The sequence below is a fragment of the Cydia fagiglandana genome, chromosome 14 (genome assembly GCF_963556715.1).
Source record: "Cydia fagiglandana chromosome 14, ilCydFagi1.1, whole genome shotgun sequence".
Taxonomy (NCBI): Eukaryota; Metazoa; Arthropoda; class Insecta; order Lepidoptera; family Tortricidae; genus Cydia; species Cydia fagiglandana.
Window position 1 is genome coordinate 11,968,953 of NC_085945.1, and position 27,474 is coordinate 11,996,426.

General features: G+C 36.2%; 1 protein-coding gene across 3 annotated transcripts in view; it reads right to left on the bottom strand.

Annotated features, from left to right (window-relative positions):
* LOC134670778 (AF4/FMR2 family member 3) overlaps positions 1-27,474 on the bottom strand; it is a 311,066-nt gene that overhangs the window by 116,392 nt on the left and 167,200 nt on the right. For all 3 annotated transcript variants that reach the window (XM_063528591.1, XM_063528590.1, XM_063528589.1), the window contains exon 4: positions 20,343-20,475. In XM_063528591.1, coding sequence (XP_063384661.1) covers positions 20,343-20,475 — 133 coding nt within the window. The remainder of the gene's footprint in view (positions 1-20,342; positions 20,476-27,474) is intronic.

The window sequence follows — 27,474 nt, forward strand, 5'->3', positions numbered from 1 at the left end:
TTCGTCGAAACAGTACCTATTCCTTTTCATTAAGTACCATTACATTTATGTATAAAGTATGTATATTTTTGAACCGATCTATGAGAGCAGCAACTAGATACTGTTCTGTTACGAAAAAAAAATTAAATTTAATAATTCACAGTTTTTGGAAACAAAGGTAAAGTTGACGAAATATAAAGTAAGCCGATCTTGATCAAACTTGTTTGAGTGACAAAAATGTCAGTTAAGATTTGGTACTCATGAATTCCAGTTCTACTAAAATATTTTTGCTTTTAAAAACTGATGTACAATAAGTCCAAAATTGTCCGGTATGTTAGGTTTATATTCAAATTATACGCAATTATTTGTAGCAACTCCGCCAAGTGGACGGAAACAGGTACTGGACGGCAACCTGACGCAGTTACCCTATTTGTACTAAAACTTAGACATTTATTATTAGGTACTTATTTCTGTGACTTATATGAAACATGAGCAAATTGATTAATACTTTACGTTAATTATATTTTGAGTCAGAAACAAGCCTGTGCCTGCCCAGTCTACAAGTTTAAAATACAACAATTGCGACTATATCAAAGATTATGAGGTTGTATGTATACCCAGTATTTTTGACGGATTTAGTTTTTCATGCTCGAAGTTGCCTGTCAACTCTGACGTATATTAAATTGTCAACTATTTTGGTGTTTGAAAGAATCAATAATTGGCAAAGTGCCGTGGCAGAAAAAGCCATTCTCCAAAAAAGAATCAATAATAATGAAAATGTTCAGACAAGTGGAAGAATATCATACTTCAATATGTTATGGATGCTAGTACTAGTAAGATGTAAAAACAACAGTTTAGCGGAATGTCAGTTTACGAAATGGTTTGTACAAATTACAGAGAAATTCATAATAATTTGTTTCTACTAGAAATGTGCCTTCACCAAACGTTTTAGATAAACGGTATTAGGCCTATATTATATAAACGTTCTTGATTTCGGTTGGCCGAAATGGGATTACGATTTTTCCTCTTTTCACCTCCAAGATGAGGTTGATTGTTAGTGTTAGAAAGCTGTAATTTGGTATGGATATACAATCAACCCGACAAGGTGGTAAATAAAATCTTTAATCTCTAAAAAATATATCTAAGGTAGAAGCTTTGTAACTTCTACATTACCTATACTAGCCCAGAGGACTTTAATAAAAGTCCAAACTCCAAGGTCCCAGAGCTCCCAGACATTACCTTCTTATTTCCTAGTCAATAAAATGTACTTATGGGATAAATTAGTATTAGTATCCAAACTTAAAACCACCTAGGGATGTGTCGTACGGTGCTCTGAACACCGTAGTCTTGACTTCGTGCTTGGCCAATTATTTTTATGAATATCTACAGTTTTACCCTATTCAGGCACACAATTTGTTATTGCTGTTGGAATAACGCATACTTTTTAACCCCTAAGATTTATTATACATTTTACATTGCCACTCATATTTCAATCCGACATTGACGAAAGACTCCCATTTGCAAGCTGATGCCAAAGTGTGGTAACTGTCAATATAATATTTCTGGTGCACTTTCGCGTGCGAACTATCGCTATTCATGTGGCGAAGGAGCCGAAACCATTCGCTCGCCTTATCACGTGAATTGGTCACGGTCCGATACATTAACGGCCCGTTGGCAAAATGCTACAACTGAGAAATATATCTTTGCGAGATATGATCTAAAATATTCTTTTTATAAATGATCAATAATAAGATTACAGTACGTTTCAGAAAAATGCTCTTAAAATTTAAACGGAAAGAAATTAACTTATTCAACTGTCACGATAGGTATTAATATCACACGGACAGTTCCTCCCTTTTTTTGTATATATTTAATAAAGTTAGTGTACTTATACATTAGCTACGTCATTTATGTACTATTATATGTAGGTGATAATGTAAATGTTGCATTTAGAATTCAAATCAACAACCTACAAACAGAGAGGTATGGGCGTTTTATTTTTAGTTGTAAGTAGGAAAAAACATTGTCCCGCCACTTTCATAGTCAATCATACTAAGATTTCATTAAATACCCCCTTAGCGGGATAAGGGGGTAAGTTCGCCTTTGCACACATTTACTGTATTGTCTCTGTGTTATGTACTTGTTTGTGGAATAAAGTGTTTACTACTTCTACTACCAAATCGTAAGCATATCAATGTATAGCTTCTTAACTTCATATTCACACGAAAACAATGTAATTAGGTAGTTATGTTAAATTTTAAAGACCCAAATAATGAAAGAAGTAAGCCAACATACCGATATTCAAAACATTTCTGAATGTAAAACACCAGTAGACAGACTCCTAAAATTTCGGTCGTTATTCTTTGTGACACCACGTCAAAACATGTCGGCGCCGATAGCTCCAAATTGGCAGTTAGCAGCTTTTAGCACTGCTCCTTCTGAATTATTCAACCGGGCCATTGTTCGTTATCGTTGTTTACGTACCGAATGCAGCCCGAGCGTAGCGGCGGTCATATTTTTAGCTAAACTATTTTGCTGGATTTATAAGTAATAAACCGTTAAAAAATAGATTTTGTGTGTTTTCATTATAAAACTCCCGTGAGATTCCAAACAAATCAAAATTATTTTAAATGGGTTACCTACTCACGGTATAGGCATAAAATAGCTCGACATGTTTCGATCCGTTTAGAGGATCCTCAACAGGAGTACCGTCTATCGCGAACGCGGTACATGATTAATTGATTATCGTGTTACTTTTTTTGCCGGTTGATTGATCGTAACAATGTATTTCGTTAACTTGATTAAATGCTCCAATAGTTACTTAATTTATTAAAAGAATTGATTATAAACATAGAAGTAACCCACAATAATCTTAAAAATTAAACCCCAAAAAATTTGATTTTTCAGTTAGTGTGAGGTCTCTATTTTCAAGTGCACAGTGCACCAGTAGTGGATCAGTTAAACCCTAAAATTAATTTATTGTTAATATGATTCGTAGGACGTCTACCCACAAGATGGACGGACGACGTTGACCTTGTTAAGGCCGCCGGAAGACGCTGGATGCGGGTCGCTTCCAACCGGTACGAATGAAGGTCCAAGGGGGAGGCCTATGTTCAGCAGTGGACGTCTTATGGCTGAGATAATGATGATGATGATGATTCGAATGTTTAGTTTTCTTAAGCAAATGTTTCGCCTCAGTAAAAAAGACAGAGAGCGATTGTACTTGAAACAGAACTAATAGGTAGGTTGATACGATCGCTTTGTGTAAGTCCCAGTCATCCACAAATCCTAAGGCGGAGACTACGCCTCATTACAGTCCGCCCAACGACACGTAAAGCCCTCTGTTCAATGGTAAAAGCGCAAATCAATGTCATCGTGACTGCGCCCTTTCCTAACCTTTTATTTATTATGTGTTATACCTTAGAATGTAGTTGTAGACGCGCTAAAAATAGACTCGGTATTGTGAAGCATACACAACAGTGGCGGGGCGTCCATAGAACTCGATTCCCATCGGCTTGTCTGATATTCAGGCTCTTGGGCCATTTTCTTTAAACTTATAAAGAAAAGGAAGAGCAACTCGGCTACGGCTTGATTACGAACAATGTAGACGCGCCGCCACTGATACACAAAGACTTCAAAACCACTACCACCAGTTTTGACATTGACAGATACTCTCGCGTCTAAGTAACTTACTTTCTATGCATCTCGCTCGTGCTCGTATATTAGTGCAAGCGAGATGTATAGAAAGTAATTTACGTAGACGCGAGCGTATCGTCCAATGTCAAAACTGGTGGTAGCCGTACAAGTGACCACACATTTGCGTTCAACTTAATTCATTTATTATATTTCTACGAGTACAGTACTCTCAAACTACACTAAGTTGCCGTCACTTAAATTTTATACTACAACAAACCATGATCATCCTTGGACGTCCCGCTAAATGACAATCATTTATAGAAAATGACAATAATCTATGGAAACGTTCATATCCTTGTCGTCGCATGATCCCGACACATTTATACACTAATTTTCGAATGGCATTTGTCGGCAAGCGATTTTCATCATGGGAATCAATTTATGTTGATAATTTCGCAAACGTGGTCCGCAACGCAAATAGAGTGATCGCACTGTTTACTCTATGTAAAATCGAACAAACAGATTGTACACACCATAAAACGTTTTTTACAATAAAGCCTCATAAAAAATTTTTTTTTAAACATTTAATGCTTATAACGTATTAAATGTAAAAAGGTTTCACAGCGGGTCATGAAACAAGTTGTCCTAGTACCCTTTACGGGTCAAATGTATGTTCATTTGTTCAATCTATAGGGCATGTGTTCTGTGATCTTGACATATGGGTGATGAATAGTTAGTGGCTGTATTTTATCTACTGACCGGCGACGGATTCGTCACGCAGCAGCAGTCATTTATCAAACACAGCCTTTGAAAATTATGTCAGTATACCCAGTAGTACCCAATAGAAATATTAACGCAAATATTCACATTGGCTGAGGTTTGCTAAGGTTTGCAGTCGGCTTTTGTATTCGGTATGTGGAAAAGAATGAAAATTCGTTAAACTCTTGACAAGACAATACGCAAAACTAAAACTATTCTGAATAAAAGTGGGTGACAGTCGTCTTTTCTCTATATTCCACGTACGGAGGGCGCCGAGCTACATGCCCGGCAGCAAGTTTTATGTTTGTTTTTCATTTGAGATTTTTTTTAGGGTTCCGTACCCAAAGGGTAAAAACGGGACCCTATTACTAAGACTCCACTGTCCGTCTGTCTGTCCACTGTCCGTCTGGCAGTTACAATTTTCAAAGATGTTGTATTTCTATTGCCGCTATAACAACAAATACTAAATACAGGATAATATAAATATTGAAGTGGCCCCATACAACAAACGTGATTTTTTGCCGGTTTTTGCGTAACGGTACGGTACCCTTCGTGCGCGAGTCCGACTCGCACTTGGTCGGTTTTGTTTTTACAATGCGAGACCTCGAGCGACAGAAAAGCTTGTAATGTATTTGGACAGTAATTAAGTGAAACAGGTAAATATAGTTATTTTAAAAGTGATAGACGATTCTATGCAAATAATGCCGATTAAAGCAATTGAATAGATAATTGATTGCACTATTTAATCTGTCTGAATTAATTAGGTTCGTTAACTTTTGTTCTACGGAAAGTTAATGAATTATAATTCTGTTGAGTTACGTTAATCAGTTCATCAATTATGATTGGCTCAAATTGCATTCACCACACATAGATAACAATGTTGGTAAACAAATAAAACTGTATCAAGATCGAACATAAAACTATTACTTGCCCCACAATAGCCTTAACCCTCTCAATGCGACCGAGATGTTGCACGAAGCGACCCGTAGCTTCTTGAATTACTTATACTGTCTACCCTGGCTATATGACCGGTTCTGGTGAACTAGGTCGCTCGTTTAGGCTCGATGTGATTCTACTTTATTAAAAGATCATCTGTAAGGCTAAGTGGTCACGAACAATTATATAGCATATAGCCACTATAAAATCTTCTAATTAATCTTTCTTTCGATTTACATTAACTGATATTAGCATTAATATACATTAATTAGATACAAATATAAACAAATACAAATTATTTATTTGCCAGAATACAGTGAATAATAAAATAAATACAGTAAAATTAGTAGTACAGTGTACTCTACTCACAATAATAAATAATCTAATCTAATCTTAAATCTAATCTAATCTAATTATAATCTTTCTAAAGTCATTAAACATTTTGTTTTAATAAATAAATGCATCTAATGCATTTATAGTAAAATATCCCAGAACAATAGTGGATAAGTCATATATAAAGATTATAAAGGACTGTCCAATGAAAATATGTCCGAGTCTAGTCGTCGCTATATTGTCCAATAACGATCAGAAAAATGTACATCACCTAGATATACACCTGGTGTTTAAGGTATATGTTAATATTTTAGGAAGTAAAACACAAGGTCTTTAGTAATTATACGAAATCTTATTGGCTGTTACTGTAAACAGTGTCAGAAATTTGGGTCAAGGTCGTGAAATGTATCCAATACGCTACAGATTACAGAGACTTTCTTTTCTCCTCTATATTTAAAGCGAGTATGATCTTTACTAAAACCTCTAGGCACGATACATATACTCGTACATACCTACACAGACTGTGGGCGTTATATAACCGGGCAAATCAAAATCTCATCTCAGCACAGCAATATGTAAGATAAATATCATCCACATAATTTAACCGAGTTGTAGGCGTAAAAGGGTTGACACCTACGAATTTTCCCACACTCAAAATTTTGACGCGTCTACATTCTTTGACATAATCTTTCATGGACATTTGTTAGCTCTCTATAAATTAATCAACTTTGCCATAAGTTTCCTACAATTTCAAAAAAATACTGCGGAATAGATATCGAAGTTTAGCGAATGTATTACTGAATCGCAATTAAAAAGGGATTGAGATAGCTGTCAATCCATATTGATTTAGACGTAAGTGTATGGAAATCTGTCATTTCTAATCCCTTTCTGATCGCGGCATGATAATATCTCCTGAGAGTCCTGAGATTCCTGAGAAGGGAAAATGAGGGCTGCAAACAGAGTGACTGAATTGATACGCCTCAATAGCTAAATTAGCTAATGGTACAGTCGCCATCAGATATATCGGAACGGTCAAGGTGCTCACAAATATCTGAACACGCCTCTATTGTCAGGGCGTTAGAGTTCGTGTTCAGATATTGTGAACACCTTGGCCGCTCCGATATATCTGATGGCGACTGTACGTTAGTTCAGTACATTCATTGCGAAATAATATTAATCAATACATCGAACCTGAATCATGTTTGCAAATGTGCATGTACACGTAACTGATACATTTGCATTGTACACTATATTAGGCATTCAGTCACACAGCTCTCGATAGATTTGCCATTCATGCAAACATATTAAAATCTCGTTTTAATAAACTAGGCGGCTGAAGCAATATAATTTAAGAGATCTTCCAATACAAACTAGCGCAGGTTGAAAAATATAAGATAATCAAATAAAAATATAGCAATGGATATAAAACTCAGCGGTATTATTAACCAGCGTTTTGTGCTTATGTGTACTTTATATTACCCGGTTAATAATTATTAATTATTAGCATTACAGAGCTTAAGCAGTTAAATTAAGAGCTACAGTCGACCGTCCGCCTGCGAGCATTTTAGTGCTTTCTCTAAAACGCAATGTAAATGTCGCAGTCGGATCGTATAATCCGCCGTATTACATTACGGCTAGCCGTTTTCAAAAACAGGGGCGTTTTGAAATGCGGCGGTTTAACGATTAGCCGTATTGAATGCGGCTGAATGAGAATCCGCCGGAATGTATTCGGCGCCATACGTTCTTCAACACGACTAGCCGTAATGTAATACAGCGAGTCATTAGCCGCCGCTTTGACAGTTTTTAGTTCCCATTTTTAACACTTGTGGCGCTGCCTGACAAACGCTGGGGTGTCCATCAAATCTGGAGTTTGTCGAACTGTTTCTTTTCAAAAAAAAAATTCCTTCGCAACTTAACTAGACGGAGCCCCGCTTCGCGGGGCTCCTATTTCTGAGCGGTTTGCCCTTCGGGCATCTGAAGCTACCTAACGAACCTAACCTACCTACCTATTGATTAAGTGAGACGTCCGTGAAAACATTACACTTTGGGGAAAAAAGCGTAGGTAGGTAATTAGGTTAGGTTCGTTAGGTAACTTCAGATGCCCGAAGGGCAAACCGCCCAGAAATAGGAGCCCCGCTTGCGGGGCTCCGTCTATTTAAGTTGTGAAGGAAATGTTTTGGAAAAGAAACACATGTAGTGCGGTGGGACCATGGTAGAAATAAATTAAATTGCAAACATTGTCAAACTCCGGTTACGAAGGCGACCGAAAGAACTGGTCACTCTACAATGTACGATGCGGCTAAACGTGGGCCGCCTTATTGAAGAACGTATCGCAGTGACAATCCGGCTAATCGTCGAACCGCCGCATTCCAAAACGCCCCTGTTTTTGAAAACGGCTAGCCGTAATGTAATACGGCGGATTATACGATCTGACTACGACATAAATACTAAATAGTCGGATGCGGCTCGCATATATAATTTGTATCAAACGGCTAAGTTACTTCGACCGTCTTAATTAAGTCTAGTGGCTGAATGATCGTTAAATTTAAAGTACCTAGTCGCTGTAACTCTTTGTATGATGACTCATTTAAGATGTTAACCGACAAGGCAGTAAAGTGCGTAGATGTATGGGTGTCTTGGTATTATTTTGGCCGGGTTATTACGGCGGGTTTATGGGGGCGAGTTTTACGTCTGTTCTTGAGGGAGCCGTAGCCTTCAGATTAATTCGCTGGGGTAGCTTGATCGGCCCTGTATTATTCGAGTTCTATTTTGGTTGATGGAATTTTCTTCAAGGCGTCTTCAGAAGCCTTTGTTTAGTTTATTAAAACGCTTTCGTGTGTAATTAGGTTCACACAACTTCAAATTATGATTCTCAAATGATCTAAAAAATGATTTTTAGCATTTGGAATTTTAAATTAATGAATTAACTTCTTAAATCTGCATGTTTAGTTGACGATTAATTCCTAATAACAAATTGAAATAACCAGATTACTTTTCTTTCAAAGGTACCGAATATTTAATATGAATCAAAATTAAACTAAAATGTCCAGCCGTAGTATGCCATTAAAAATTAGGAGCGATCTTTAAGACATCTTAAGTATTCCAATGAGATTAACTTTGTTTAAAAATAGTCTATAAATGTTGCGACACTTTTATAAAAAAACATCGTAGAATATCTTATTGTTATTTCAGCGTAAAAGGAAACTTATAACCATTTCATATAAATGATCAAGTAAGAAATTATGAAATTGACAAATAATCTTTCATTTATCATTTCGACTAGAATTCGGTATCACAATCTTTTTACCACAAATACGATAAAACAAAAAACTACAAAATTTACGATGTTTTTTAACAGACAGGCAGACGAATAATTCTTCAATGATATTATAATCAATTAATTGACGAAAATAATATGTGTACCAGCAGAGAGGCTAATAGAATTGGAACAAAATATACCACATACTCATATGATACTTACTATCTATCGTCCATAAATTATCACACGTCTATCCATTCAACTCTAGACAAAGAATTAACAGTAGGCCAAAGAGAGCGTCAAAGGCTTTGATCGCTCTCGTAAGACGATTAGACGCAAAGGACGCGTAACAAAAGACGGTTAATGATGCGTCCGATATTTCGTCACCGCGATGTGTCGTCACACTGACGCCCGACGCGACCGACGAGTATTCCCAGTGCTTCGATAATACCTTAACTTACTTACTTACTTCGCTGGCTCAGCGACCCGAAGTGGATCAAAAACCGCATTTATTTGCAAAAATTAGGCGATAATACCTTAAACTTTATCTATTATCCCGGTATAGGTACGTGGCCATAAGAAATCAAACCTCACAACAACCGGATAGGCAGACCCATTCTCGTTTTTTTGTAATTACATTTTCCCATTTTTCTTTTTTTTTACATAGTAATTTTAGTAGCAGACATCCGTCTCCGCTTAGAACAAAAATTTACTCATTGATCTTCTTCTTGGCATTATGACGGCTACTTACATGACCCCCCAACCCATTTTATTTTATAAATTTCCCTAACTTTACTGGGATTAGCGAAACCGGAGATTAGACTTATATGGCTAGATCCAAACTTTAAGATACGTCAAAAATTTGCTTATTTTTAGCAAATTTTTCACGTATGGATCGGCTATGTCAGTGATGTTTTGTTTGAAGAAACGTCACTTTTGACACTGAGATATTCGATCTTTGTCGTATCTTTAGCAATTTTTTGACGTGTATGAAAGTTATAATCAGGCCCATAATAGTTTGTCTGCAGCGATGCGCTATTAAACCGCTGGGAATCGCACCCTCGGTCGGGGGACGCACTGAATCATTTATTATCTATCACGCCGCTCCACGAAAACCCCGACTGCCGAGCGTATTACAATATTTTACGAGCTATTATTACCGCGCAGGCTAACCCGCGGTTGGGGGTTGTGTAAACTGAAGATCTAAAATGGTAATCAGGATTTAAAGTAGTGAATCTCTGCGATATACTAATTATCAGTTACTAATCTGATTACGAATTTATGCAGATTTGGTAGTGAAGGATTTTTTACAATTGTTATCGCACAATTAGTACCTAAATATTATTATATCTTGTAATATCAATAGGTATGATACCAAACGCAATAACAGCTTTAGGCTGCGGTCGTACTGCAGACGCCGCACGCAGCCGACAACGTCACGTCGCACGCAGCGTCTGAATGGTGTGTTCGAGAATGCTCGGGAGTGGTCGTTTTCGCTCGCTGCGTGCGGCGTCCCCCCGCCGCCCGCTGCAGCCGCCCGCTGGCCGTTGCGTCTTTAGTCATTTTGGAGCATTGCTGCGGCTGGACGCTAGCTCAAAATGGAGAAATTTCCGAAAGAAAAAGACGAGTTATTGATTGAGTTAGTAAAGTCGAATAGTATTTTGTACGATACACGTGATAAAAACTTCAAAAACAATAATATCAGGTGCATCTGAATGCAACAGATTATGCATAGAAATGCAATCAATGAGGTTTGTTTTGGACACCGTTAAAAACGTTGAAATTAGAAGAGGTATTTTTCTTTTAATTATCAATCGACCCAAAATACTTATTTTAAATTTAGAAAAATGTACTACGTTACAATATAATATAGAAAAACCCTAATTTTCAGCCCCCTGTCTTGAACAGAGACAATGTCAAAAACGTCATTTAACCGTGATAGTCGAAAATATTCCACAAATTTTAGTTCATTATCAATTAAATGCCTAGTCACCAAAATATTGTAGGCACCCTCCGTTTGTCTAGCTTTAAATATATTGTTCTTATTTTTCTTTTGCTTCCTTGATATTATAAATAAAATGTCCTCATCATCTTCCTCCTTAAGCAGTAAATACGCTAGAGTTTTTTCCATCCTACACACACACGTCCTTTCGCTACAAAAACTCTCAGAAACTGCCGCGACTGGCCGCTGCGGCTACGGTCTCAAAACGACCAAAACACCCGCTGTCGGCTGCATCCAGCGTCTTCCATCATGCGACGGGACGTTGTCGGCTGCGTGCGGCGTGTGCAGTACGCAGTGTTGGCATCAATCTGAACTAAATCAATCCGGATTGATCAATCGAATTGACGCGTCAATCCGAATTGATCAATCCGGATTGATCAATTCGAATTGAATCAATTCTGATTGACGCGGCAATCCGATTGAATCAATTTGAATTAACGCATCAATCCTCAATTCGGATTAAATCAATTCTCAATCTAGATTAACCATAGTCCCTAAGATTACTTTTCAAAGGTGTAAGTTTTTGGGACTTACTTACTGGACTTAAATTCGATATCTGAGGTTCCCAGAGGTTCGAAAACATGTTCCTGATGTCAGTATTGACTGATGTCCCTTTTTGGGACATTTTTCGAAATTGGCCGATTAAGTTCATATTCGTAATCGATGTCGACCATAGGTCCCTAAAAGTTTTTGGGACTTACTTACTGGACTTAAATTCGATATCTGAGGTTCCCAGAGGTTCGAAAACATGTTCCTGATGTCAGTATTGACTGACGACCTATAATTTTATTATTACAGGACCGGGAGTACTTATTTTATTTATTTTATATATTATTTATTTAATGTATCTTATTTATTTTATTTACTTGATTTACTTGATTTTTTTTATTCTTTTTATTTTTATTCTTTTTATTTTTATTCTTTTTATTTTTATTCTTTTTATTTTTATTTATTTTATTTATTTTATTTATTTTATTTATTTTATTTATTTTATTTATTTTATTTATTTTATTTATTTTATTTATTTTATTTATTTTATTTATTTTATTTATTTTATTTATTTTATTTATTTTATTTATTTTATTTATTTTATTTATTTTATTTATTTTATTTATTTTATTTATTTTATTTATTTTATTTATTTTATTTATTTTATTTATTTTATTTATTTTATTTATTTTATTTATTTTATTTATTTTATTTATTTTATTTATTTTATTTATTTTATTTATTTTATTTATTTTATTTATTTTATTTATTTTATTTATTTTATTTATTTTATTTATTTTATTTATTTTATTTATTTTATTTATTTTATTTATTTTATTTATTTTATTTATTTATTAATTTTTTTTTTATTTTTTTTTTATTTTTTTTTTTTTTAATATTATTTATTGTATTTAATTACTTTTATTTACATTATTTATTTCTTTTACTTTATTTCTTTTATTTATAATATAATAAGATTTATAATAAGAACACACCACACTGTTGTAAATATCAAAATATGCATAACTACTAGCGCCATCTATGCGCAACTTGTAAGAAACTTCTCAGCTAATAAAGCAGTCACTTTTTTCATTCGAACCAAACTCGTCGTTTTATTTTAGGTTATGTGCTCCAGCCACTTCAAATTACTATTTTACAAGTTAATAGTCAGAATTATCAGCAAGGTTTTGTGTGATGGACTAAAGGACTTGTGTGTTTTACGATTGGACTAAAAAGTGAAGTAAAACTGTGTGAAAATAGTAATTCGTGAAAACCGTTATTCAAAATCATGGCTGCTAGCTCAAGTTATTTAGTAAACGTACCGAAACTAAAAGGTCGCGAGAACTATAGTGAGTGGTGTTTTGCCGTCGAGAACTTTCTGGTGCTGGAAGGCATGGTTAAGTGCATAAAAAAGCCGGATGAAACAACGCCGGCGGCGTCAGCAACAGAAGATAGCAAAACGAAAGCTAAATTGATTTTGACAATAGATCCGTCTATCTACATTCATATAAAAAGTGTCACGACATCGTATGAGTTATGGACAAAATTAAAGCAACTATTTGATGACTCGGGCTTTACAAGAAAGATTAGCTTGTTGAGGAATCTTATATCAATTCGACTTGAGAACTGTACATCAATGGCGTCTTATGTGACTCAAATTGTCGAGACGGGTCAAAAATTGTCGGGAACGGGTTTCAACATAAGTGACGAGTGGATCGGTTCTATCATGCTAGCGGGCTTGAGTGATAAATATATGCCGATGATAATGGCCATAGAACATGCCGGCATAGAAATCACAACGGACGCCATTAAAGCTAAGTTGATGGACATGGAACCGGAAAATAGTGATGTGACTAACGCTCTAGCATGTTTCCGCAGCTAACATAAGAGAAATAACAAGTCTGTGGTTCGCAAGGATGGCGCGGCCGCACAGACGTCACCTGTCAATGTTAAGGAGAAACGAAACGTCAATGTCAAATGCTTTAACTGTAAACGTCATGGACATTATCGTAATCAAAGCGACAAAGCCGACAAACTTGAAAACAAAACAAGTCATGCTTTTAGTGCTGTATTTTATACCGGAGACTTTCAGAAAAGTGATTTCTACGTTGACAGTGGTGCGAGTTGTCACATTACTTGCAATAAACATTGGGTGATTGATGCTTGTTATTCAGGCTCGTTTGATAAAGACATTATGGTCGCTAACAAGACTAGAGTGCCTGTTATATGTAGCGGAAACATGAATATCACGACTACAACTAAAGAGTGTGATTACGACATAGTGGTCGAAAATGTACTGTGTGTTCCTAGCCTGACTACAAACCTTTTGTCAGTTAGTCAACTGATAAAACAAGGAAATAAGGTGAAGTTTACGGTCAATGGATGTAAAATCTATAATAAGAAGAGGACATTGGTAGCTACAGCCACACTTATAAACGGTGTTTATAAACTGGACACAGTGACGTGTTTTGTGGCTTCTGTAGTGGAATCGCCGTCCCTTTGGCACCGTCGTCTTGGGCACGTTTGTAGTCATAGCATGAATAAAATGCAGAATGCTGTAGAAGGCATCAGGTTGGAAGAGAAGGCAGATATTAGCAAGTCAAATTGTGTTGTGTGCTGCGAGGGAAAGCAGAGTCGGTTGCCTTTTGCTAATGAAGGTAACAGAAGTACAGAGCTGCTGAATGTAGTGCATTGTGATGTTGCAGGCCCCATGGAAAGTCCGTCTCTTGGAGGCTCCAGGTACTTTCTTCTCTTTATCGATGATTACAGCCGCATGACTCATGTGTTTTTCTTAAAAAATAAAAGTGAAGCTCTACAGTGTTTTATGGAATATAAAGCAAAGGTAGAGAATTTTACATCAAAGAAAATAAGGAACCTACGCAGTGATAATGGTGGAGAATTTTGTAATTTAGATTTCGATAATTATTTAAAGCAAGCCGGAATAATTCATCAGAAGTCAAATCCATACACACCCGAACAGAATGGTCTGAGTGAGAGGACAATACGTACGGTCACAGAGAAGGCCAGATGCCTTTTGTTCGAAGCAAGTCTCGGCAAAGAATTTTGGGCAGAAGCCGTTAATTGTGCTGTTTATTTACAGAACCGCATTGTGAAAAATGGACTGAATGATCGTACACCGTATGAGCTGTGGACAGGGAAGAAGCCAAATCTTGCTCACATCAGAGTATTTGGCAGCACAGTCATGAAGCATATACCAAAAGAAAAGAGACACAAGTGGGACAAGAAATCAGAAAAATGCATACTTATTGGTTATCCTGAGGATGTCAAGGGGTACAGAGTATACAACCCTACAACTAGAAGTATCACAACTAGTCGTGATGTCATCATTATGGAAGATAAGTATACTTCCCAAGAAACTCTTGTTCCTGTGAATGATATGTTAGAAGAGGCTGCGCAGAGCCCAAGTCTGCAATGCCCAGAACCAGTGGGGGACACAGATCAGGTCAGTGAGCTAGAGGACTCATTTGTTTCCACAGGTAGCATAAATTTAAATGATGAAACTTATGTGCCCTCGGAGGAGTCGACAGTCTCTGATGAAGACCCAAATACAGAAAATAGAAGGGCTTTTCCAGTGAGACAAAGAAGAAAACCTGACATGTATGGTTTTATGTGCATGAATGATGTCCAACCTGATAATGAGCTCACACTGAAAGAAGCACTAGAAGGACCAGAGAAGGAGTTTTGGGAACAGGCTGTGCAGGACGAGCTGCAGAGTTTCCAGGACAACAAAGCTTGGGAAATTGTCGATGCTCCAAGTGGTGGTACAATAGTGAAGTGTAAGTGGGTTCTTAAAAAGAAGTGTGACTCAGACAATAATGTGCGGTATCGAGCAAGGCTCGTGGCTAAAGGGTGTACTCAGAAGTATGGTGTAGATTATGAAGAGACATTTTCTCCAGTAGTTAGACATACTACGTTAAGGCTTTTGTTTGCACTGTCAGTTCAGTTAAACTTAGATGTGATTCATCTTGATGTCAAGACAGCGTTTTTGAACGGGGACCTAGATGAGACTATATACATGCAGAAACCAGAAGGTTTAGCCTGTGCTGATGACAAAAAGGTTCTTAAATTAAATAAAGCTATATATGGTCTCAAACAGGCATCCCGTGCTTGGCATAAAAAAGTGGACAGTTGTATGTTAGCAGATGGTTATAATAAATCTAAAATAGAACCATGTTTATATACTAAAATTGTTGGTAATTATAAAACCATGGTAACATTATATGTAGACGATTTCTTGATTTTTTCAAATGACCCATCAGAATTAAAACATCTGAAAGAAATGTTAAGTAGTAATTTTAAAATTAAAGACTTGGGTCGAGTCAGAGAATGTCTTGGTATGTCAGTTAAATTTGATACTAAAAATAATATTGTTACTCTAAGTCAAGAAAAATATATTGATCAGATATTAAAGAAGTTCAATATGTCAGAATGTAAGACAGCAAATACTCCAATGGAGGCAAATTTGAAGAGTAAGAAGGAAAATGTTACATCCTGTCAAAATCCCTACCAACAGCTTATAGGTAGCTTAATGTACCTGGCGGTCTTAACACGACCTGACATAGCTTATTCTGTGTCATATCTTAGTCAATTTAATAACTGTAATAATGAAGAACAGTGGATTTATGCAAAAAGAGTTCTAAGATACTTAAAGAAAACTAAAAATGTAGGTTTAAGATATTGTAAAAATGGTAATGACAACATTCAGGGCTTTGTAGATTCAGATTGGTGTAGTGATATTAATGATAGGAAATCATACACAGGGTTTTGTTTTACAATGTCTGGATCGGTCATATCTTGGAGCTGTAGTAAACAAAAATGTATATCGCTTTCAAGTACCGAAGCTGAATATGTTAGTATTTCAGAAGCCTGTAAGGAGGCAGTATATTTAAGAAACTTACAGTATGAAATCACACAGAAAATGTATAAAATTACTTTGCATAATGATAATCAAAGTGCACACAAATTGTTAGTTAATCCTGTATTTCATAACAGAACTAAACACATTGATGTAAGATTTCATTACTGTAGAGACCTGATAACAAAAGATATTGTTATAGTAAAGTATTTATGCACAGCTGATATGCCAGCTGATTTACTTACAAAAAGTTTATGCACTGTTAAGCATTACAAATTTATGGATGCCTTAGGCATTGTAAGAGTGTAGCGGCAACCTTTATTTTGTTTTGCGATTTATTTAGTTATTTTAAGATATATTTTGAGTGGGGGTGTTGTAAATATCAAAATATGCATAACTACTAGCGCCATCTATGCGCAACTTGTAAGAAACTTCTCAGCTAATAAAGCAGTCACTTTTTTCATTCGAACCAAACTCGTCGTTTTATTTTAGGTAGATATAAAGATAAACAGAGGAACGGCAAAAAAACTTGTTTATGCTGGAGGCTTCATAGATCGCTCATGCCAACCTCGGTTATTCAATAACAACTTGAATTTAAGTGTGCATAAAGATTACAATCGTTTGAACTGGTCAAAAACTTTATAATGAGGTAACTGAATAGACTGGGTTTTTATTTAGGTTACCGGTAACAGAGGTTAACCGTATCTGATACGGTTACCGAATCAAAGTGTTACCTTATCAGACGGTTACCGTTATGGTAGGTGTTTTTACAACCGCTTCTAAAATAACCCTATGAAAAACCCCGGTTAAGGTAACCGGTTCCTGTCCCTGGTAGAATCTAAATATTGCCGTTGAAACCATGTTTTGCACCTTAGATATCGATTTTGAATGCAAGCAGTCACTTTCAAAAAATGTCACTAAAATGTCCCGAAACAGGACACCTTTCAATATTGCAGTCGAAAAGATGTTTAGAAACCTCTGGCTACCTCAGATATCGATTTTAAACGCAATCGGGTAATTTCTAGAAATGTCCCAAAAAAGGGCATCTCTCAATATTTCCCTCGGAAACAAGTTTCGAAACCTTTGGGCACCTCAGATATCGATTTTGAACGCTATCGGTTAATTTCAAGGAAAATCCCGAAAATGTTCCAAAAAGGACATCCTTCATAATGCCGTCAGAAACATGTTTCGGAACCTTTGGTAAACTCGGACACCGCTTCGGAACGCATTTGGTCAGTTTCAAAAAATGGCCTAAATAAAAAGGACATTAGGTGTACATACAAAGTAATCGTCAATCCGAATTGACGATTGAGGATTGAGGATTGACCGGTCAATTCGAATTAACGATTAGTAATCGTCAATCTTCAATCAGTAGATTTAGAATTAGTTTCGTCAATCGTCAATCGTCAATTCGAATTGATCGGTCAATCCTCAATCGTCAATCGTCAATTCGAATTGATATTTTGCCAACACTGGCAGTACGACCGTAGCCTTAGAAAACAGCTCAAATAACGTGCGAGTCGGACTCGCCCACCGAGGGCTCCGTACTTTTTAGTATTTGTTATTATAGCGGCAACAGAAATACATCATCTGTGAACATTTCAACTGTCTATCACGGTTCATGAGATACAGCCTGGTGACAGACAGACAGACAGACGGGCAGACGGATAGTGGAGTCTTATTAATAGGGTCCCGTTACTCCCGTTTCTACCCTTTGGGTGCGGAAGCCTAAAAAGCAGACGCAATAGCAAAGGTTCTCAATCAAATATCATGGCAGTATTTCATAAAGGCCGAACTACTTGGAGCAACCCAAACATGCCTATTGTGCTTATATGAATGTGGACAGGTATACAAATTGGCCTAAATAAGCTATTATGCAAATACAAGGGCTGAGCCGAAAAAATATCGAATATCTCCTTCGGCTTCACCTGAAAAATTGGAGATTCCGCAAAGTGGAACAGAGCGCCGGGTATCAAATGACTTATACTTTTGTTATGATAATGCGATTCTGAAATTAGCCACCGAAAAGAGGTTTGGCGGGAAAATCGTCTGACGTGATGTTTTTTTTTCTGGAGTAAAGTTCACTGGCGAAAATGTACCGTAGAAAAGAATTTGGGAATACTAATATAAAGAGCAACATACATATTCCAATTTCCATCTTGTTTCTAGTTCTATGAAACTGAAATCTAGTTCACAACTATTGTTGGAAAGAATTCTAATATTAGGCTAGATAACAAGTTTTTTAATGGTATCAGTCGGTCCGGTTTGTTTTGAGGATCAAATGTCTGTATGAGACCAATTGCATTAATTAAAGCAATTCAAAATTCAGAAACGACAGTATGGAAAACCAGAAAATTGCTATTTTGACGGTGACATTTTTCGTTATCTAAGTTGCTATACAATTTATTTTTCAATAAAATGTAAAGAATCGAATGGTTCCTTTTTTCCAGAAATTGCGAAACTTTGAAGTTTTGTATATTTTTATAAGTTCCATTTTAGTGTGTAATTTATTGTGGTAAAATGGTCAATTTATAAATATTTAACTAGAATTTGTGTTAATAAATTCAACGTGTTTCATCATCCCTATAACCTACAATAGGATCATAGTTATAAGTATTCCGATTACTGGTTCCAGTGGCTTAGATAAGAGCCACGGAATTGGAACTAACATGCAATAGAGTCAACGCCACAAGGAAATTAAATCGAATTTCTGCTTGAACGGGCTGTGTATCTTTGAACCCTTTGAGCGGTATGTCCGTTGTGATCAAACGGCGTACTGAGGGGATCTCCGGATACATTGATGAACAAATCGAATGTAGGTTACTTACACAATATAATCTACCCAAGAGCCCAATCACCCAACAAACTGTCATACAGTTAGGCGAAAAAATATGACTAATGAACATTACTGCGTATTTTTTATTGAGTAGATACCTAAAATAAAAGAAACTTGTTACGGTTTTGATCTTTCTTTGATACGACCTTGAATATCGCTCACGCTGATTGTTGCATGCAAAATGAAGTGAAACTCGTGCGTGAGATGCACCGTAATCACTAACTGATCATCAAGATCGCATCAAAATCTGTTCGAAATCATAACAAGTTATTAAATGTGCTAGAGCGAGCATTTTTCATCGTACTGTAAAAAAATCCTGCTCCGCCTGACCTGGTAAAGTTTTTCCTAAACCTCCATCGTTTATTAAAAGTTTTTTGGGACCTAAAAACCTCCGAGAAGTATAAGTTCAGAGTTACCAAAGTAAGAGATTTAGTATCATAGTCATCAACATAAACATCAAGAAATAGACTTCCCCAGAGAAACTGCAAAGAACCATAAACAAAATGGGGCCGGGTCCCTAATATTCTCGGGTACAACACGCCTCTACATATTTTAACAACCAACGCCGACTTGGTAACAACTTGCAAGTTACACACTATTTATGGCTCGTGATATTATCAGTACCAGCCTGCTTTTGTTTCAATGTCACAGACATTTCGCAACGTTAAATTGTTTGTCAGCGGCGAAATATGCGAAACTTGAATTTAATAATATTGGCTGGCCCTGTTCGGTCTGCAGCAGAAATATCTATACAAATAAACTGCTCAAAATTATCTGCTTACACTCTATCTAATGTATTACTCGCTGTCTCTTGAAATTTTACGAAGTCCACACATTGTCCTTGAAAAAACTCTGCAGATTTAGTTTGATACTCTACTAACTCTAGCTACCAGCCAGAAAAAAACAATTTACTAATGACCAAGTCTACACTTATCTCATTTATCTTTTCTTTGTTGACTATAATCTCCTTTAAGACGCTCTACGCTGTACGATTTTTGTCAACCTGAATTATGTTTTCCGACCAAAGTCATAAACTTTTTAAAGATTTTTTACGTTTTTGCGAATCAAACATGCAATAGGTAGCTTATTAATCGCTTTACTATTACTTACTTAATTTTACAACTTAAGTTTACAGTGCATTGGTGTTAGCTGTAATGCTGTAAAATTTGATTTCAATAAATATCAAATCTTTTATCGGCCTAAATTAAACCTTATTACTAGTGCGTTAAGTACTCACATGGCGCCGGGCTGGGTGGCTCTGCGCAGATGCCGATCGATTTGCTAGGATCGTCGATCAACGCCTGCGCGATCTGGTAGTCGCCGAGCTTCGTCTGGATCTGCTGGCTTTGGCGATCCTTGTTGCCCGTTACCTGAGAATAACAAGATATCATCATCATTTTCATCATATCAGCCAGAGGATGTCCACTGCTGGACATAGGCCTCCCCTAAAGAGTGCCACAATGACTGGTCTTGCGCCACCCGCATCCAGCGGACTCTCGCGATTTACCAGGTCATCAGTCCACCTTGTGGGGGTCTACCCACGCTGCACCTTCAAGTACGTGGTCGCCACTCGAGAACCTTTCCGCTCCAATAGCCATCGGTTCTACGTGCAATGACAAGATAACATACTTTAAAAAAATATGGCATGAAGGATAAGATACGAAAATATTCGCCGAGATTACGAACTAGCTGCGTCGAAAACTTACGGAAAAATCGGGGTTTTTTCATTTGGATTAGTTAACGAACTGGATATATTTTTTTAAGATTTACGATTCGTAAGAAGTGAAACGTTTTAGCGTGCCTTATACCTAAGGGTAAAGTAAGAAAACTGGGCTTTAAAGTCCATTTATTTTATGATGTCCACAGAAACCGTAACTTAATTCAATTGATACAAAAAAGTTTTTAATTCAACCACGAGTTCAGTTGGTTGAGCGTGTACTTGTCACAGAGAAGTCTCGCCCGAAACGGTGAATTTGCCCCAATTGTTCTTTAATTATTAAAAAACATGACAGACGGGATTAATACGATATATAATAAAGAAACAAATAAGGATGTAAACATCTCCTTTTTAGAGTTCCGAGCCCCAGAAGAAAAAAGGAACAGGAGCACTTCTTTGTCCGTCCGTCAGTCCCTTCTCTCAAGTGTGCGTGAAGATATCGAGTTAAAACGAATATATAACCTAAGTAATCTGACAGACATGACGAATTCCTAACAACTACTTTAAAACAATAAAAGTATGCCCCGCCGGGACACACCTAGCGCATGTAGCTTCTCCAAACACAATTTGTCGGAGGTAGGAAATTGCATCGCGTCCTTCTCGGAGCGAGGTCGCGTCCTAAATGAGACTGCTCAATGTCGCGACGGACGGGGACATACCGCTTTAAAGTGGGTCATAAACAAAACAGCATCACTAAATAGATACATAAAAAAACAAGATCACTAAATAGATGCATAAACAATACAACATCAGTAAATAGATGCATAAACAAAACAACATCACTAACTAGATGAATAAACAAAACAACATCACTAAATAGATGAATAAACAAAACAACATCACTAAATAGATGCATAAACAAAACAACATCACTAAATAGATGCAAGACGAAGGATTAGAGTAAACTTGTCTAAAGGAAAATAAAGATTCCTTTAATTGTACAATTACAACATTGATATATTGTACACTGGCGTTCAAAAGCGCATGGACATGTTTCAACCGTAATATTAATGCATTACGGTCGACATCTATTCATTTACTTTTGAACGCCACTGTACCTACTCAATTTACACCCCTAGGAACAGTGGTATTTTATATATGTAACTGGAAACTATTTTTATGCATATTTTTCGTCACGGTCCACTTTGCCTTATCATGCCCAAGTATGTGTGATGCGCCGCATTTCATAATAAAGATATCTATAGAATAACAAAAGATATGCAAAGCATTACGCACATACGTCAAGGAGAAGTCCATAAATCTAAATCGGCCATACAAAATATAAACACAATTAAACATCTAAATGAGATCTCGTACTCATGGGAATGAGTCAGAATCTTAAATTGCATTATTTACATGGACACCTAACGGTTCACGGCAGCTCTGTAAGCGTACTCATTTATTCCGAGTGATTCATCTCTGTATCATCGGAGAGATACGCAAATGATTTCTATGTTTGGTCACGACGCTAACCAGTCTTTATAAGCTTAATAAAAATTTATTTTATGGTAATAAAAGTAATATTGGAATTGAACCTGAGGGCAACTGTGCAGTACCTACGTAGGGGTAATTGCGCACCTGCCGTCTAAGCACAGAAGGGTCTTAATAAGAATGGTTCCCACACAACCCTGGTATAAAACAACAGTAAGCTGTTTGAATGTGAGATTTAAAAATTCGTTAATATGTACAATTTTACAAATTAATGAGCGAGATAGAAAGTTAGAAAGCATAGTCGTAAAGTTTTAAACATAATATTATACAACATTTATGAAGTCTACGACTTTGTATAGGCATTAAAAAAATGTCCTTCTGTTATTAATAAATTACAGCCAAATTTGACACATGGGTGACATGGGAACCATATCAGGACAATTTAACTAACGGCTGACAACGTTTCAAACACCGACTAGGAAACTAAGTCGGTCTGCCAACCTTGACACCTTTTAAATCCTCAAATCTTTTGAAGTGCAACAATTTGGTTTTACGATCTCTCTACATACCTATATAAATCACATAAATAACTCTATTAACGCTATAGAATGAGTTTTGGAACACGTTAAAGTGTAACACGCATCTCCTGCCTTCATAAATTCTTAACCGAACCATCCAGATCATTCTGTAAAAACAATCGAATCGTTTCAAGCTGTCTCGTTTGCACTGTAGATGTTGTCAGTTTGTTTGTGAAGGACAACGCTAGTGAGGTTTTGCCAGACGTCCGAATGATTGTGGGCCGGCGCGGCCGAGTCAACGCCCTGCGAGATTCTGGGGCAAACCCGTGGCGCCGAGGACGTACTTCAAGGAGGATTGTCCTCACATTCGCGAGACGATAAATATCGAAGCCATTATACAGACAGGTGGTTTCGAGAACAATGCGTTTATTTTAATAACACAACAGATACTAACAGCCGTATTCGAGCAATGAGATACGTCAAATACTAGATATTGAAACGATATGGATCTGATATGTCAGTGTCAAACAAGCGTCAAAAGTGACGTTTCTTCAAACAAAACGTACGTTTCAATATCTAGTATTTGACGTATCTCATTGTTCGAATACGCACTGAGAGAAAAGTCCAACAACAAAAATACACTTAGAATTACAAAAATTAACTTAATCCGGGGACAAGGAGAGTTAACTAATAGGAACAAATTGACTTTTGCAATTTCTATTAGTTTTTGCAATTTCTATTATGTTTGTTGAAATTATATTTGGGATTACTGAGCTGTTTGTAGAAATAAATAAACTTTACAGAAATAGTGAAACGTCCATAATTATTACTAAAACTTCATTTTTTCCCCCAGTACAGAACTGTTTTTTTAATTCCTGGTGATGATTTTTCTCTCAGTGCGGCTGTTAAGCGATACGTCTAGAAATAGTTTCGAATTTTAATTCACTGGTTTGAATTAAATTACAATCTGCAATGTAGGTTTTCTCTAACGAATAACCGGACGTGAGTAAAGGTCAGCGATGACGAGAGTTCAATGAACCCGAGCGTTTGCAAACAAAAATTCATCAGCGCGATAACTCTTGTTCCCGAGTAACGATTTGTCACTAGACGCAGAGACTAAGTAATAAATAAAGACTGCCAGACTCCATAAGGTGCGTTTCCGTTTTTTTTTATTGGGAAAAAAACAGACATAGGCAGATAATACAAAAAGAGGACATAGGTTTATACGTTAGTAAGTGCAACCTACATCCTGAGACAATTCCTACTATGATTTGGAAACCAAGAATTGTAAATGTTGTGACAAGAGGAAGATTTCAGTTTCAGTTAAACATTTTTGAAAGCGCTTCACGGAAAGCTCGGGAAGCTTTACGGAAAAGGCAAGTCAAAAGATATATCTATATTTATGTAGAACGTAGACCTTTACAAGTGAGAGCATTACCTTTGCCAAGTCAAAGGTGGATCTCAAACACAATTATTTTTTATCTTATCATTCGCATTTGATGTGTCAGATTTAACTTGCAGGACGTTATTATTGCCAAACGTCTCGATCCATATAGATAATTAATAATTTATAATACTTACGTAATCTGTTGAAACAGAGCTTTAAGCTAGGGTACTATATTTTTGAATACAATTATAACAAAAATAAGGTTAAGTTAATACGAGCAAAAAGAATAGATAGTATACAGGGCGTCCCACGGCGATGCCACATGGAGGGAAAGTACCTTAAATATCATAGATAGCATATTTTGCTGAAAGAAGACTTCATTTTATTTTTAAAACTTAGTTAAATTGCATTCATACTTTTTTAATTTTTTTTGAAAAAAAATGTATGGAAAAAAATTATCGCGTCATTGGAGGAAAAGTACCTTAATTATTGTAAATGAACATCTTACTGAAAGAAGACATTATTTCGATTTAAAAAAACAAGTTGAATTGCATTTTAAATAATTTCATGGTTAAACCGGGAATCGAACCCGCTACACGAGAAAAAAAAATACCTTGTAGCTTTGTCATACCGATCGAAAGGCTTCAATGTGAGAATAATTTTTTTGGTACAAGGTATTTTTTTTTCTCGTGTAGCGGGTTCGATTCCCGGTTTAACCATGAAATTATTTAAAATGCAATTTAACTTGTTTTTTTAAATCGAAATAATGTCTTCTTTCAGTAAGATGTTCATTTACAATAATTAAGGTACTTTTCCTCCAATGACGCGATAATTTTTTTCCATACATTTTTTTTCAAAAAAAATTAAAAAAGTATGAATGCAACTTTACTAAGTTTTAAAAATAAAATGAAGTCTTCTTTCAGCAAAATATGCTATCTATGATATTTAAGGTACTTTCCCTCCATGTGGCATCGCCGTGGGACGCCCTGTATAAGGGTCCTGTCATTGTAAATTTTGTAGTCACAGTACATTTACCGCCATCTATCGACACACAACTAAAACTCAAAATGAAAACGTATAAAAGTATCAAAAAAATGTATATATATGGATAAATGATTTTATTATTTTTATATAATTTTGATCCATGTACATTCACTGATATCTATGTGTTAAAATTGTTAAATATGAAACGGTGTCGTCACGCCATCTAGCCGAGGATAGGCTAAAGGTGTGTGCGGCATCTATCCGAGAATGACTTTTTCTTGATTTCCAAAGCACGTTTTTTCCTTAGACTTTATTCATCTTATACGAAGTTACATATGTCTTTGATACGAGTAAGGGTGTGAGGATTATTTTACCAGTCTATATTTTATCAGTCCCCGCTAGACGCTTGCTCAAACGTTAGGGCGGTGACCCGACGAGCCCACGGCTCGGCGCGGCGAGAGGACGCCCTAGGTGACTCCCTTCGACTTTCCAGGTGCGACGCACCGCGCTGGGGGTGCGATCTCTGGATTTGGGTTAATCGAATAAGTGCGTTGTTTATTAAACTTGATCAGATATTGTACTTAAATGTAAAATAAATGGTGTAGAATTATTTTAACGAAATGAGACTTAAGGGGCAGCATCCACTAGTGACTAGACGTTCACGATAAGTTATGGAAAAACAAAGAAGAAAGAAAGAAGAGTGAGGATGAGGATGATGGCTTAATTATGTATTTTTATCAGTCTGTTAATGACTTAATATACTTTTTGTAACAATAAGTTGTATGACTTCACTTCATTAGCAAAACTATGATGAGCTTAGTGCCTTTCCCGCTGATTTGATGGTAGCCCTTGTGCAATTCTTGGTTTGCATCAAATGAAAGTCAAATAACTTATAATAGTTATAATATATACATTAAAACTTCGAATTTTGTCCCTAATATGTTTAACCTTGCCCTATTATTTAAATTGAAACAGAAGGTCCTTCAATTAATAATAGACTGCATCTGGAGATCGGGAAGGAAGCACCGTCCTTGTTAAGCAACCTCGAAAGTCCCACAGAAGTTACTTATTGTATCATCATACTTCAGGTTTCATGTACAGGAACGCCAGTCTTGTCTTCAGTATATCAAGTATCAAGGTTAATCTGACCTCCATTAGTAAATATAGAACATCTAATACTAAAATATAATTTTCTCTAGTCTAAGTAACAATGTCATAGGATGTTGACCTGACGCCTTCGACCCAAATTGGTCTGCTCTATTGTGATGGCTAACCTCTATATCGTCAGGTGACCAAAACTCACTAATTATCACTACAAGTTCATAGCCATAGTGAACCGTATTAGTTCCACAATAAGGTTGATTGTTGTTTAATTCGTTTTTAGTAACTAGTGTTTTTTGGTTGTCACTTGACGATATATCCTTTCCCAAAAATATGATCTACCGTTTAGTAAGTTTCTTACGTTAATAACATGTTCGTCAAACTATAATATTTATTTTAGCAGCGAAGTGTAAAAATGGACACGTTTGGCAACTACGCAGTTTAAAAAAAATCGGAAGACTTCGTACAGTATTAAGTGTAAGAATATGGGTGCACTCGTCATCTACTCAGAAATATGTCCCATAGCTCTTATATCAGCGAATTAAGAACTATGGGACATATTTTTGAGTAGGTAAGTTGCATGCATCCATATTTTTACACTTGACTGTATATATTAGACTAAAAGCTTATAGTTCGTTTTTTTTAGCATTAGAAAGAACTTGCAAGAAGGTAAGCGATCTTAACATGTCTTTTAATTGAAAAACGCATTTTAAAAATCAAAAACGATTACTTATGAAAGCAGAAGAATATAAATGATCGTATTAGATTCATAATTGTTACATATTTGCCGTAATTTATTTTTAAAATGTGTTTTTCAATTAAAAGACACATCAAGATTGTTTACCTAATTTCTAATGCTAAAAAAACGAAGTATAGATAAAATATGGTCACGGAGGTAGCTGAACTACACTTTAGTATAATCAGCGTCAGAGTTAATTACGATCGTAATATTTATGTAAGACTACTACACGTTCGAAAATTCGCTTCACTTCAATTGGACCAGTCTAAATAAAATCTCTGAATACTGATAATTGTTATTGCTTTGGAGGTCAAGATACACTAGAGTAGGATTCAGAGAGAAATATTTTGCGAATGAGGTAGATAGGGGGTAGTGGAGGGGGTTTAGTAATGAGGCCGTCTAGACGCCGCTTGGGCATATTCTACACGCTTGACGAGTTCTGAAAGACCAGTGTAACCGAGACCTTTAGGTCCCTTGAAAACTAGCACCAAC